Source organism: Cygnus atratus, chromosome 2, assembly GCF_013377495.2.
Source record: "Cygnus atratus isolate AKBS03 ecotype Queensland, Australia chromosome 2, CAtr_DNAZoo_HiC_assembly, whole genome shotgun sequence".
NCBI classification, from domain to species: Eukaryota; Metazoa; Chordata; class Aves; order Anseriformes; family Anatidae; genus Cygnus; species Cygnus atratus.
The window spans coordinates 31,896,039-31,910,809 of NC_066363.1; the positions used below are offsets into that span (position 1 = coordinate 31,896,039).

The 14,771-nt window shown below is 37.4% G+C and overlaps 1 protein-coding gene across 3 annotated transcripts in view; it reads right to left on the reverse strand.

The window, feature by feature from the left end:
* Positions 1 to 14,771, reverse strand: part of SNX13 (sorting nexin 13) — a 68,265-nt gene that overhangs the window by 38,836 nt on the left and 14,658 nt on the right. For all 3 annotated transcript variants that reach the window (XM_050708993.1, XM_035562485.2, XM_035562484.2), the window contains exons 2-3: positions 8,029 to 8,141; positions 3,081 to 3,183 (exon numbers count right to left, since the gene is read on the reverse strand). In XM_050708993.1, coding sequence (XP_050564950.1) covers positions 3,081 to 3,183; positions 8,029 to 8,141 — 216 coding nt within the window. The remainder of the gene's footprint in view (positions 1 to 3,080; positions 3,184 to 8,028; positions 8,142 to 14,771) is intronic.

Here is a 14,771-nt window from a genome sequence, read left to right on the forward strand (position 1 = left end):
TCTTCCATCAAACTTACATAATTTCCCCTTAATGCATGGCATTCGTTATATATATAACAAGCAGCATCTGTGCAAACATATCTGTACCAAATCCTGTGTTATAAGTTCTCTAGACCTTGCTGCACTCTACGCATTACTTTATCCACATTTTGGTGCTCTGAATTGTAACCTCTTTCTTTAAAATCAAGCATTTGAACATTCATTTTCACTTAAAGAAAAACAAAACAGAACAAAAGAAAAACAGTACCAAAATCACAGAATCACAGAATGGTTGAGGTTGGAAGGGACCTCTGAAGGTCATCTAGTACAACCCCTGTGCCACACTTGGTCACCTAGCGCATGTTGCACAGGATGGCATCCAGGCGGGTTTTGAATATCTCCAGAGAAGGAGACTCCACAGCCTCTCTGGGCAACCTGTGCCAGTGCCCTATCACCCTCACAGAAGTGCCCTCTCAAATTCATCCAGAACTTCCTGTGCTTCAGTTTGTGCCCATTGCCTCTTGTCTTGTCACTGGGAACAACTGAAAAAGAGACTGGCTCCATCCTCTTGACATCCTCCCCTCAGATATGTATACACATTGATGAGGTCTCCCCTCAGTCTTCTCTTTTCCAGGATAAACAGGCCCAGCTCTTTCAGCCTGTCCTCACATGACAGGTGCTCCAGTCCTCTCATCATCTTTGCAGCCCTCCTCTGGACCTGCTCCAGTAGCTCCATGTCCCTCTTGTACTGGGGAGCCCAGAACTGGACACAATATTCCAGGTGTGGCCTCACCAGGGCTGAGTAGAGGGGCAGGATCACCTCCCTTGACCTGCTGGCAACACTCTTCTGAATGCACCCCAGGATCCCATCGGCCTTCTTGGCCACTAGGGCCCGTTGCTGACTTATGGTCAGCCTGCTGTCCACCAGGACTCCCAGGTCTCTCTCTACAGAGCTGCCTTCCAGCAGGTCAGCCCCCAGCCTGTACTGGTACTTGGGGTTATTCCTCCCTAGGTGCAAGACCCTGCACTTGCCCTCGTTGAACTTCGCGAGGTTCCTCTTGGCCCAACCCTCCAGCCTGTCGAGGTCCCTCTGAATGGCAGCGCAGCCCTCTGGGGTAACAGCCACTCCTCACAGTTTTGTGCCATCAGCAAACTCGCTGAGGTTGTACTGCGTTCCATCGTCCAGGTCAGTGATGAACAAATTGAACAGGACTGGACCTAGTACTGACCCCCAGGGGACACCGCTAGCTTCAGGCCTCCAACTAGACTCCGTGCTGCTGAACACAACCCTCTGAGCTCTGCCATCCAGCCAATTCTCAATCCTCCTCACTGTCCACTCATCCGTCCCACACTTCCTGAGCTTGTCTATGAGGATGTTATGGGAGACAGTGCTGAAAGCCTTCCTGACTGCCTTTGAGAAAAAGAGCTTCCTATCAAGAATCCACATCTTCAGATTACTCTTCCAACTGAAAAGCTCAACTAAACTAGCTAATGCTGTATTAACAGAGTGACAAAAAAGACATGCAGAACACTACTGTAGACGACAAATAAACATTAACTGGAGGACAACTTCAAATAGCATTTAGTATGAAGGGTTTTTTTTTTCTGACTTGCTACAAAAAAAATCCATACATCAGTCAACATTGGTAAATTAAGAAAAGTGACATACGTGCACCAATAATCCACACTCAAAACCAGGAGTACTAAATTTGCAACCATTGTACAGAAAAAGACATTTTATTCTTTCATAAAGCAACTGGAGCATACATACATATAGGGACCAAAAAAAAACGTTAAAAAAAAGGTTCAGACAGAGTAAGTCTAGAAGACAGAAAAAAATTGTAAATCCGCTCTCAAAAAAATGTAAGACATAAGCAACACTTCACAGTCACTATAAGCATTGTAATCCGTATAGCGCCAAGAACTTTAGTCTCCTAAAATCATGTTTCATTAATGGAACCAAATCATTAGTTTGCTGACTCATTTTTCAATAGTGGCAATAAAGCCTTAAATTTTTAATTTGGACCAATAAATTTACTCTCAGCTTAGAATCTACTTAAGTCCCAGACATCTCAGCTACACACACACACACAAATTGTGATTAGAAAACATGCTGCTGAATCACAAAGCACATTTCTTTACATGTGCTGCTGATAAGAAAGTTGAAAACTCCTCATCACAGACGACATGAAGTGCAGTGACCAACTGTCTGACAGCTGAAAGACGTTTCAACAAAACATTTGTGAGATTTAGCATCTTAATGTAACCAGCAATTTTTAGGTTCGTTTTCTCTATACTAATGAGTTCAAACCAATTAGGCCAAGTTACACCTGCCAAGACATATAGATTCATAAACCAGGAATTGCTACGAATTCCACATCTTGGCTATTCAGAACTTATTCTGTACTACAGAGATGCAGATTTAGCCAATCAGAATGCCTGAAGTCTATCTAGTCTAGGATGCCTAGGTCTATCTACCTGGTAACATTTCAGAAAAGAAGACAACAAAGTTGGAAAGTGGATCACACTGCTCCTTCATTTGTGTATGCATTTCCGTGATTTTTGCTTGGCCTTACATAAATCTTGGTCAAAGATAAGAGCTTCTACCTCCCTTAAGTACTCTAAATCTAGACTTTATCAAGAAACTCACTGACCACAAAGAATCAAAACTGGCAAAACTACAGACCCAAGGATGGAAGAATCAGAAGTAGTCACAACAATCTTGCAAGAGAAAGCCAGAAGGAGCTAACACCTCCCCACCTCCACCTCCCAAAAAAAAAGTCTAGAAAAGAATAGTTTAGTAATTTCTAACATATAGCATTAGACAGTTGCATCTTACTCTTTTTGCATAATGAACTCAAACAATAATTGAAACAGACTTTCCATAAATGCTTTAAAAGCTTATATTTCAAAAAAGAAAAATCTTGCATTGCAAATTCATACACAGTTTAATAGCTGACTCAGAACATAAAAGCAGGATCATTTATTTTGGGAAATGGGTATATTTCTAATTCTTAGAATAACACTGCTAATCAGTTTGAATCTAAGTTTCAAAGCTATAAAGCCTGATTTACAAGTTAAGGTCAGTAAAGACTCCTTACCTTAGGGATCCCAACTGATGTACAAGGAAGAAATGAATGTTCACACTGCTCAAGGTATTTTTCTGAGTTGCTTTTTCCAAATAAAAGAGTAACCACAAAACCCCTAAAATTGAAAAAGAAAGACAAGCTAGAACGATCTTTCTAATCCCCACCCTCTAGAAAACATTGCACAGTTACAAAATGCCAATACTTGACTGTCACCATTGACTACCATAGGACAGGGCTCTTTCAGTGTAGTATGCTACTCAAATTAACTGACACAATACAGTATGAAGTTTTCCAGTCTTCTGTTCTCATTCTTAACATAATGTTATCACACAGTAAATATCTATAGTCTATACTACAGAGCCTGCTATGTAGAAGAACCTTTAAGAGCACGCTGCCTATGCTCACAAATATTAGAAGAGTGAAAAAGGGGTACATGTATAGGCTGCTCTGGTCGCATTTATACAAAGATGCTTTTACTTCAACGCTATGCAGAAATAACCTCTTTACAGAGATATTTAGACCATGACATTGTGGTAATAGCCACAAAAGCACCAGAAAGAAACTGATGTAGTAAGTGTAGAAAGTAACTACTGATTACACATATTATTACATAGATTTAAATGAGAAGTAAAAAGTTTTCGATCTGGAACTCATATTAAGCTGAAAAATAAAGTAAAAATCAATAGTCCTATCAAGCTACCTAAGAACAGAGAGGCAAAGTTCTCCTAGAAGAAAAAGTAAGTTAAACACAAGGTGTTGGGGTTTTGTTATTTAATTCAGCATATAAATTCTAGAAACAAGCACACTCCCGGACCATTTATTTTTTAAAAAAATGTTACATTAGAAATTCATTACCTTTACCCCCTCAAAATTCCTCAATAATATTTAAATTATGACTTGTAGTTAAGCAGGACAGCAACTACTTTTATTATTGTTTTCTTTGTAATATAATGAAAGCACAATGGAAAATAACCACTATAAGAAGTTCAATTTTGCTACAACAGGAATAATTTATGGCTTATGACACAGGGCACAAAAAAAAAACAAAGCTAGTTTTAGTAAGAAATAGATGAAAACCTAAAGGCTGTGCCAATTACAGCATAACTGAAATAGGGAGCCTTTGAAAAGTTGAGCATGAAAAACAATGAGAAGCTACTGCTGCTCAAGACTAGTCTTGGGATGGCTAAACATGCACAGCTTTTTAAGCAAATATCAAAGTATTCCATTTAAAGGACAACTGACCAATGCTTGTGGTCACAGCATCTCACAAGGCTGTTCCATGCTAGAAACATGCTGAAATCATACATTCTTTTAATACAGATTGCTCCTGATAAACTATATTCTTACTCTTATGATTAGAATTTAGTTCCTAACCAACACATCTGAATTAGCCAGAAGTATTCCATTTGAAAGCTTTAATTCCCCAGCTGGGAACCTTTCTTTTCAAGTATTCTCGTGCTCAATAATTCAGAAGTAGGGAGGTGGTCGTTTATACTGTAATAACTCCAGAACAGAAAAAAAAAAGCCACGCAAAATTATTACGGGTAATTTGATAACTTAGAAGAAAATTTCACTTGATATTCTGATTCCCTTACAGCCTATAGCATCTTCTGTATCTGCCAATCCCAAATACTTTCTACATCTACATGGGAATGAAGGACAATAAATTAAAAAAATAATTAAAAGCTCTAATTGCTTTTCTGCTCCAGATGCTTCCAGATAGCTTCAAAATCGTAACACCAACATTGCTTTTAGCATCATAATTCAGTTCAAGGACAAAAACTTACTTAAAAAACTTCACAATATTAGTTTCACTATGCCAAGTTGTTTGTTTGTTTTAAATCATTTAAATGTTTGGGTTTATTTTATTTATAATCTGTCAATTTCCTATTAGAAATCTCAGTCTGCTTTTAAAGAAAACAGTATTCCCAAAATGCCTTTCTTTTTTTTTCCAAAATGGTTTAACTTCAACCATATATTAGTAACTTGTAGCAGAAAGAAGGGGAGAGGTACTTCCTTTAATTCAAAAGGATCAAAGCCTTGCAAGTAACTAGCTATAGATTATGACCATTCAGTATAGCTGTTAATTAATCAGAAGCTTCCAGTGCAAATGCTTATCCAATTCATCAAGAGGATATTCAATCCAGTAAATGAGAAATCAGTTTAGTCTTTTTTAAAATTGAATAGAACAGAAAAAGAACGAGACTGTAATTTATTTAAACAGTTATTTTTTTCCAAAGATTATTGGAAGACCAGCTTTTCACAGGGATGGATTAACAACAGAGCAAAGGTGAAAGGCAGAAAAGTGAGGCCTACAGATTTATCTTTTTCCTATCAAGTCTGAAAAGTAACAACGTCAGCTGAATGGTTTTGTAGAAGTCAATAAGCAGCTAGCTTCAGAACCAATCTGGTAGGAATTAGAATAATCAATGTAGGCAGCCAGACACAAATACATGGATATTATTAAGTATTGATAATTTTTTTTTTTAAACACAATGGAGCAAAGTCCTTTACATGTCATAATGATTGGTGGTCCAAGAAATTTTAGTTATGACAGTATCAGAAGCTTAAGGCTGCTGGCAGAGCCACAGATCACATAACTTCTATTTTACTTCTTTAGAATGCAAAGAGAGAAGGAGAGAGAGTAACGTAAGAAACACACACGGAACATACACAGTACAAAGAAAAGATGGGTAAAAGACAGGCCCAGCATCAGGTTAACAGATTTGCACCAATACTTGAAGTAGAGGCAACAAATATTTTATGAAGCTTAACACCTTGTAATAGTCTTGGCTATACAGGTTAAAGAGACAGTAGCTACCTCTTGCCTCCTGTTTTGAGTGGAAAGATCTCAATTGCCTTAGTGATGAGTTATCAAACCCCAAACTTTAGCTTTTTTGTTTTGTTTTGTAAATCAATCCTAAAACAAAACAAAATTAAACAAAGAAGACTTTTGATTTAAAGCTTTTGTATGGACACACAGTATCCTTCTATCCATACAAACACAGTAGCATGCTTACTGCAGGCTAATTGTGCAGGAGGAAAGACACGGTTAGGAGTATATAAAAAAACAACTAGATAGCACACAACAGAAGTGAAACAGTAGAAACAGATAACATTGATACAGCTATGGCATCATCCTTACTTTCCTTCACAACTCACTGGCACACAGTATAAACATTAAGGTCATTATTAAGGATGCAATCAACTACAGTTCAATGTTTTCTATTTGAACTGCAAAATGGGACAAAAGTAGCCTCCCAGCTAGCAGAAGTCTGAAACCATTGATATAAGCCACCATTTGTGAACAAGTGTAAACAGCTAGAAAACTGTGTGCCAAACTGGATAACAATTCAAAGTATTAACATGAAGTTACAGCATGAAAAGCCACATCCAAAATTGTTACTTTGCTCCACATAAGGGTATAGTAGTTTCCTTAATGCTCATGCTAAACATGAACCAAAATTAGATTTTTATTATCTTAATTTACATAACTAATGTTATATCATTGCTAACCATAGGTGAAAAAGTTATAAACAAATATTAATGTTATAAGGTAAGAGGAACAGGACCAAGTGTTTTGCATAACTTTGCATGGGAATTAATTCACAAAGAAAAGCAGGCAAGAATAACTTTAAAATAAACCTATTTGACCTAGTTGGTACTCCTGATTCTGTATGCTGACTGTTAAAGGATGCGTCACACATCTGACAAGATTAACGGTGTAAAAAAAAAAGGACCAGGCTGCAGCCTTAGCCAAGAAGATGTGCATTTTAAGCTAAACACTCTACTGGAAGGGCTAAGACTTCATATCTGTCTATGTACATAAACATGTAATAGGAAAATGGATATGAATTCTGCTTTAACAAAATTTAACAGTACCACAAGATGATTTTAGTTTTAAAATCAATGCTCAATGACTAGCTACAAAAATGAACCAAGTTGCATTGATGGACAAACAGCCAGCAAAATATGCCAGTCATACACATATCAAGATTCAACAAGACAAAGGCATTTACTTAAAAACTAGTTTAAGTTTAACTCACCAATCTCGTAAACTGACTACTCTGCATTCTCAGACAGGGAATTCCAAGTTTAACCCAAGTTTAAATCCCAAGCATAGCATCTCCAGTTCTAGACACTAAATCCATTGCACTTTTTGGAATGACAGAGAAATGTACTAATATTCTTTACTGTATCCAATAAGAAAGCTAAAACGGTGTTTCAAAGAGAAGAAAAAAAATAAAGATAGCCCAAACACTCTCATTAGAAGCCAAGCAGGTTGTGGAAAACCAAGAGATATTGCTGTCCTGCACAAGAGACGGATGAATGAGAGGAGGGAGGAATATGTCACCTCTCATTTAGATCTGGCATTAGAAATAAAGGCAGACATATACAATGCAAAAGTAGTGCTAAGGACAATTAAAATACATTCTGTTTGCTCCCTTCCTGTCCATAGAATAAAGTATCTACAGTTACTAATCTGATTTACTTGATGAAGGTGTTGCAAGACATGTCAATAAACCAGAAAAACACCCGCTCACTGTCCTCATGAATGAAGTACCTTATGTAGGAAAAAGAGATAGTGAGAAGGAATGGAGGCATAATTACTTGGGAGAAGAACAGAAATAGGAAGTAATGAACTGAAAGTAACAGTGGTGTTAAGTGAATATTCGTCCTCTTAACATCTCTTATATATAGCTCTTTTGCTTTTTTTATTAATTATTATTTTAAATCAGTCATCTTTTTTGCCTTGGCAAACGTAGTATAAGCAATATTCAGCAGAAAAAAAAATTATCAAAAGTAAAATTTAAGATCAAGAAAAAAACTCAGGTCACAAAGAGCTGCTTAAATGAGGATGTAATTACACAGAAGTCACTACAGATTTTCACAGCAAACTGCTAATACACGCATTAAAATTTAACCTCAATTATAAAAAAACTGTAAGTAGTCTACTTACCCACCCACGAAGCAGAGGATATAAAATGCAAAGTAAAATATAGCAAAGGGTCCAAAAGTTATTAGAAAAAGCACAACACCAAGACTTCCCCATCCCCATATGGAAAGACTGGTCTGTAAACAAGAACACATAGAAAAAGTATTATTAATAAGATATTTTTTTTTACAACTTTAAAGTCTCCAGAGCAATGTTTGTAGTTTATTAAAAACTTGATACATTTTAACTGCGTAGGAAATAGACATTTTGCTTGATAAAATAAAAACACTAAGTAAGAAGTGCATATTGCCACCAGCTTACATTGTGAGCCAGCAGTCTGCTTTAGCCAGCATTAGAGCATTTTTCCATTAGCAACTGTTAGGCATCTCTCACTTCAGATGCAACTATTACGCATAAAGTGTCAACTTTCTTCTCTACATTTTTTTTGTACACACTTGTTTCTTGAAATACCTTCTTCATGTGAAATTCTCCACTACTTCCAAGAAAAATACAGACTTTGCAACAGAACAGGAAAATATCACTACAATCACATTTACATGACCAAACGTGCAATTTTCCACAGCCGAGCAATGCTGTATCTTCATTAAATGATGCACTGGTCAGCCAGTACATCAAATATACATCAAATATTGGGTATAAATTTACTTTTACTCTTTTTTTGAAAAGAGAGAGGGAAACTTAAGAAACTGATCATTATACCGACAATTTTTGTTAGCACAGAAATCAAGAGCATCCAAACAATCCTCTAGTATCTAAAAAGGATTTTGTTTCGAAATAGTGAAATTTAATACCAAAAAGAAGAGAGATCCCATGACAGGACAGATTCATCGGCAGCGGGGGGAGACAAAAGCTGTTTTGAAAGCACCCAGTGCAGCTGAAGTCAACCACAAGAGCAGCTGTGGATTTGGTGGTTTCTTAGGGCTGGTGCCTGCCATAACTGAGCAGACAAAACTCCTCCTGCAGCGAGATAAGGGGCATTGTGCTGCTACACACTGTGCAAGCACATGCACACATGTAAGTATATACACACAATCTTTATCTCCCTATATAGATGTATACCTGTAAATATATAAATGTATGTGTGTGTATACGTCCAAAACGCAAGGTAGTGAAAACCTGACTGCGCGGAGCTACAACGGCTTTGGAGCCTCACGGTGCTGCAATGCAGCCGGAGAGTGTATCAACTTAATTCAGCCTAGTCTACAGTTCAGTATGGAAAGCATGTTTCAGCCAAGGCTCAAAAGTGTGAAACTGATGATGACAAGTATTTATAGGCCACCAAAACTGTTCCAGCTCTATGGTTCTCAACTTTTCTTTTTTTGCTGGTGTCTAATTTACGCCTTTCCTACCAGTGATCAAATGACACCCTGATGGAAACTCAGACAACTGCTATGTCAACAAGTAACACTAAGAAAGCACTTAAATAAACTCGTCTTGCAGTTTGACATTTAGAAAACAAGCAGAAATTGAACACCAGATTTGCAGAGAGCCCTTTTTTAAAGCTTTTAATAGGAGGGATGGGGGACGCTTGCCTACATTTCTTATTTTTCTGAAGACTATTTAGATTTCACCTTTCCCTCTTAGGCACAAAATTCAGAAAGAAAAAAAAAACTTCCTGAGGGAAAAAAAAAAGTTTTCAGAATCCTATAAACAATGAACAGTAATAAAAAATAAGATTCGTACATAAAGCAGCCTCAGTTCTTTTCTGAAAGAAAGACATCGGGCTGCCCAAAAGCTAAATCATAGCTCTACAGAGAGATTGTTTCATGGATATACACGGTAATCACCAGAATTACTTAATTCTTCCTGTTTTATTACGAGTTTAATAGAAAGTTGAGATTGGATTCTGTTTTCTTCCTAGTTAAAGCTTTTTAGCAGGAGATGGAGAAGTTATATTGGCTTTTTGTTTGGAATTTGGGGCTGGAAAAAATTACACTCATCTACTTATTTGTTTAAATTAAAGTGTTGCTGCTCAAAAACTGAACTGAAAGCAATTCAGTTCTCTTTCAGCTGAAAAAGTGCGTTGACTTTATTAGGTGATATTAACCATGCAATTCAAACAGCTAAAATGCTAAAAAACAGTGTTAAAATAAATTAAAAAAATCTTGGCCACAGCTGAGTAGAAGATTCTTTTAATTTCTAAGAAGTAAATGCAGCAATATTTTGAGAAGACAGAGACGGCAAAAGAGACACCAATACAAAAAAATGGCAAACAACAATGAAAGTGCCATGAGCTCTCATCACACATTCTCATTATGCATCTACATTCTAATACACAAAGACGATTCCTCCAACTGATACCCTCCGAAATACGTACATCCTAGAACTTCTGCACAGCACTACACACAACAGGAAGATATGCACGCAGAAGATAACGTTTAATCGTGATCTTTTTATATCAAAAGATCAGTATGCTTAATGGCATTATTCAAAAAAGTTGAAGTACCAAATATGGGATAAGCACTCTAAATGACTTAACAAAACTTAATTAAACTAGATAGAAGGGTGCATATTCAGGGTTGGATGAATGCATAATTAACAAAGAAAGTTCTCTCTCTAATAGATAGAACAGTGACCTTTTGTCCTACACCCTAGCTTTGCAATTTAGCATATGGCTACAGAGATTCAAATCTCATTTGGTATTTTAATAGGATTTCTTAAAACTCGTACAACTCAGTACACTGCAGTAAGTACAACAGATACTGCCCCAATTCTTATATACTTTAGACACGTGGTGTATAGTCGTGTGGATTTCTGAGAGAGACATTCAAAAGGATGCAGCGATGAGAAAGGTTCCATTCAGGCTGACTGCAAATAAAGGTTCCTGTAACCTCACACTTCTTAAAGGGCCATTAGCAGCACGACTCCCAAACAAAACGGAAATCTAAGTTTCCTTTACCACATCGAAAGCAACTATGAAAAGCAAAGAAAGTCCTAATATTACTCAAAAATGACTATGCAACTCGTACTACCTTAGCAGAAAGGTAAGGTGAAACTAGCTGTGGTATTCAAAAAATAAAAAGTCATACCCCTCCTACGCAGAACTTCTTTACAAATAAGCTGTATTTATAATGTCAATTCAAAAAAAAAAAAATTAATGAAGCTTTGTCTAGTCTTACTGAAGCTGGTTGTAGGGTGAGTATTTGTCACTCTTAACATTAAGAACAAGCCAGTCTCCTGAAGAGATGCTTTAACAATGGCATTTAAGTAGCAGCTCCCCAAAACCCCTTAAAAGAAGCTGAAATGACCCCTGCCGAGAGCGCACCCTTCCAAACCGAACTGTCAAAGTTGCAGCTACTGAATTTCAAGCAACTCCGGTCAACTGCCTAGGGCTGAAGAAATAATATCGGCCTTAATCCTGTGGGATGCACGTACGTGTACACAGTGTACGCGCACAGGCACATGTAGACGATGGTTCTTTGTTCCAGACGAACAATGTTTCCACCTCATCAGCTGGACCCGCACCGGCTTACCATCCCTACAGATGCCGTACACTTGTCCCACCATCACCGCTCCCTCTCTTTCGTGTCTTAACTTTTACAAGGAAAGACTTCTGCAGCATATTTGTAAGGTCATACCCATGAGGGGGCTAATGCAGCACCACAGAAGGCACAGTCGTCTTCTTCCATGGACTGGAATTGCTTCAGCAAAATAAAGATCAAATGCAGTAAAGGGTTGCCTGCAAGTCAAAACTGCACACCAGAAAGACTCATTAGTTACAAGTCAGGTGAATATTCACAAATTTGATTCAGCTGATGCAGATAACAACACTATCAATGACACCTGACTTTTTTTTGTTGTTTTGGACTGGGTTTTGTTCATTTTTCCCACTCAACGTCCCCCGCACCACAAAAAAAAATACAGACACCTACTAAAAGAAGTACATAAACTTGTTTTCTTATATACCTCTGCTTTTCCTTTGTTTGGCTTCTGCTTTCTGATTAATGTAGCATTTTGATGGCTCCTGTTGCACAACCACAGCTGATACAGCTGAGCTCAGACTATGTCACCATCCATGCAGGACTTTGTGTATATCCATAAGATTCACCACCTAGAAACTATGTACAGTTTATAGACTAGACAGACATAGTCTTAAAAAAACAGTTTAAGAGAAGAAATACCCCACTGTAATTTAGTATGCAAGTAGTTATGCATATAATAGTTCACTACTTACGAATTAGCTAGATTACTTTGCAAGCGAATCAAGCAGGAACGTGGCAAGGTTTTAACGTACCAACCACAACAGCAATGAGTTACTACAACAGCATACATAACTAGTAACTATGCTTTTTTTTTTTTTTTAACTATACTTTAAAGTAGCTTCCGTGGGTTTCTTGTTCATTTAGTCCAGTGGACAAGCCTTCAGAGCTTTGCTTCTGATCCATCTTTAAGCAAAACCCTCAGCCCCGACACAGCTTTCACTGAATATTTGCTGAGGAATGTACAGCTGTGCTCAGTTTGCATTTAAACTGGCGTGGTCAATTTTCATTTGCAACTGCAACTGACAGATACCTAAGTGCTTCTCCTTTCATGCAAAAACAGCTCCAGATGTCCAGCCGACAGATGCTCCTTTTCTTCTTGCCTTCCCCTTTGCCACCAAGCAGCAGCCGCATTTGTGTCTTGCAGAACAGACAGACAAAACGGCTGGAAAGGCTGGGCTTAGGAAACACCTACTTGTCCATCTACAGCTTCGGCAGAAGACTACTCATATCACACAGCTGTAGCATCCAAAAGGCCTGTACCACTGCTGATTGCCCTTCTGAGCGCTTTCAAATCATTCTGTTGCAAGCCTTCAGTCTGAACTTTGAAAAAACAGGGTCATTTAAAAACAAAAACACTTTCTTGCAATTATTTTACTGTGTATATCTGATTATATCTGTGTATATCTGATTAGTGTTTTTTAAATGGCAGTAGGTGACACGTACCTAGCTAGATAAGCAAACTAGTCTTTGCTATTTTAGTACTTTTTCAATATGATGATTTGCCAAATGTATTCAACGCCACCTGCGGGCTCACATTAAAAAAATTGTCAAAGACTGCATATACAGTAGATGTCAAGTTTAATTTTCTGTTAATTCTCCACATCTGCGTTTTCACTCAACTTCCATTTTAAGTGTAAATGGAATGTGTTCATGTATAAACCTTTCTATAATTAAGGCAAGTGTCATTTTTGTCAAGTGATTAAAAACATTATTTTAGGATTCAAATTACTGTGTCTTCACTAGCATGACAAGTAGAATTGGAAAGCAGTATCAACTGGAGTACCAATTTCATCTGCAGTGAAATTGTTATGTTACACTACCAGGAGAAACATTTAACAAGTACAAAATAAACCATTAATATCTTTGTAGTTACATTTCTACTACATGCCAAATCTACAGCAAAGTGAAAGACACATCAAGTGGGGTTTTGAAAAGAGGTCTGCATATCCCTAGTTCCTACCATCACTAAAGGTCTCTTCTTTTAACCTCTTCCGTCTCATCCTTTTGCCCTTTCCTGCCTTAGCCCAAAAGTCTCTCTCAAACTATGTAAAAATTAATTGCAGTGAAATCTATACAACAATTTACTGCTGCAGTACTCACAAGAAAACTCTTGGGAAAATTTTAAAGAGAAGGATTTTCATATACTCTGTTCTCCTTTTATTGCTTTAAGTTTAGTTTTTTCCCCTCCTTCACCAAGTAAGCCTAAAATATTAGAGGATGTAAATATAAACAGATCACCTTTTAAATAAAGAACATTACACAATGTTAAGTTTTAGAAAGTTAGGCCTGTGAAGTTTCTTCTGGGTAAGTGCAATATTCTTGCCGATCCCTCCTGGTTACACAGGCTGGAAACTCCCCTCTTCTGTACTAAACAAGAGTCCAGCTGTCCCCGCTCCACCTCAGCTCATCCTGTTCTGCTTACGGCATGCTTCGTATGCCGAATGGTTTAATTGGTTAACAGGTGGATTAATCCAAGAGCAGCCATGCCTAGCTCTGTTTAGCTCGGATTTTCCTGCTGTTTCTCACGCTGCCTGAGACAGGAAAGCTTTGGGGATCGTGGTCCCCTACCTGTCCCCCCAGCTACACAAGTTGGTCTAGCAAAGTGCTTCAGGACAGGTAATAGCTTCTGCTGCATCCTAAAACCACAATCACTGCACTGCTTCTGTGATTTATGACATTCATTCTTAAAAGTGCAAAGCCTTTAAATGAAAATATATGCTAACATCACCTTAAAGTACACAACAATACAACAGAAACACAGTATGTAATAAAAAGTTTAAAAGCTGTTGTGTATGTTACTGCAATTCATTTTTATCAGAAAAATTACTAAAATAAAAACTGCCTTATTGCTGAATATTACTGGTTAAAATAGCAAAATTATGTTGTATGTTTTGATTAAATTTGTTTGTGCATGTAAGATGATTAAGAAAAAGAACAGTCTTCTAATTAACACTGGTTCTACCAGAAAGAATAAATATTTATCCCAAAACTTTCTTTTCAAGTGAAAAAGCAAAGTGAAACAGCCTGGATTAACAAGTCAAGGGGCTTTTTTGGTTTTTGTTTGTTTGTTTTCTCACACCTGCTCTACCAGCATTCCTGATGACAATGTGAAATTAGGAAGTGGATTTATTTAATTATTTTAATTGAACCAGCCTTCATTTTTCTAACATTTCTTCTCTGGGCTAACATCTATTTTATCTACAGCAGAAGTAACTACAAAGGACAGAAAGCCTTGTTTCACATAACCAAATTTTGAAAGTGGAA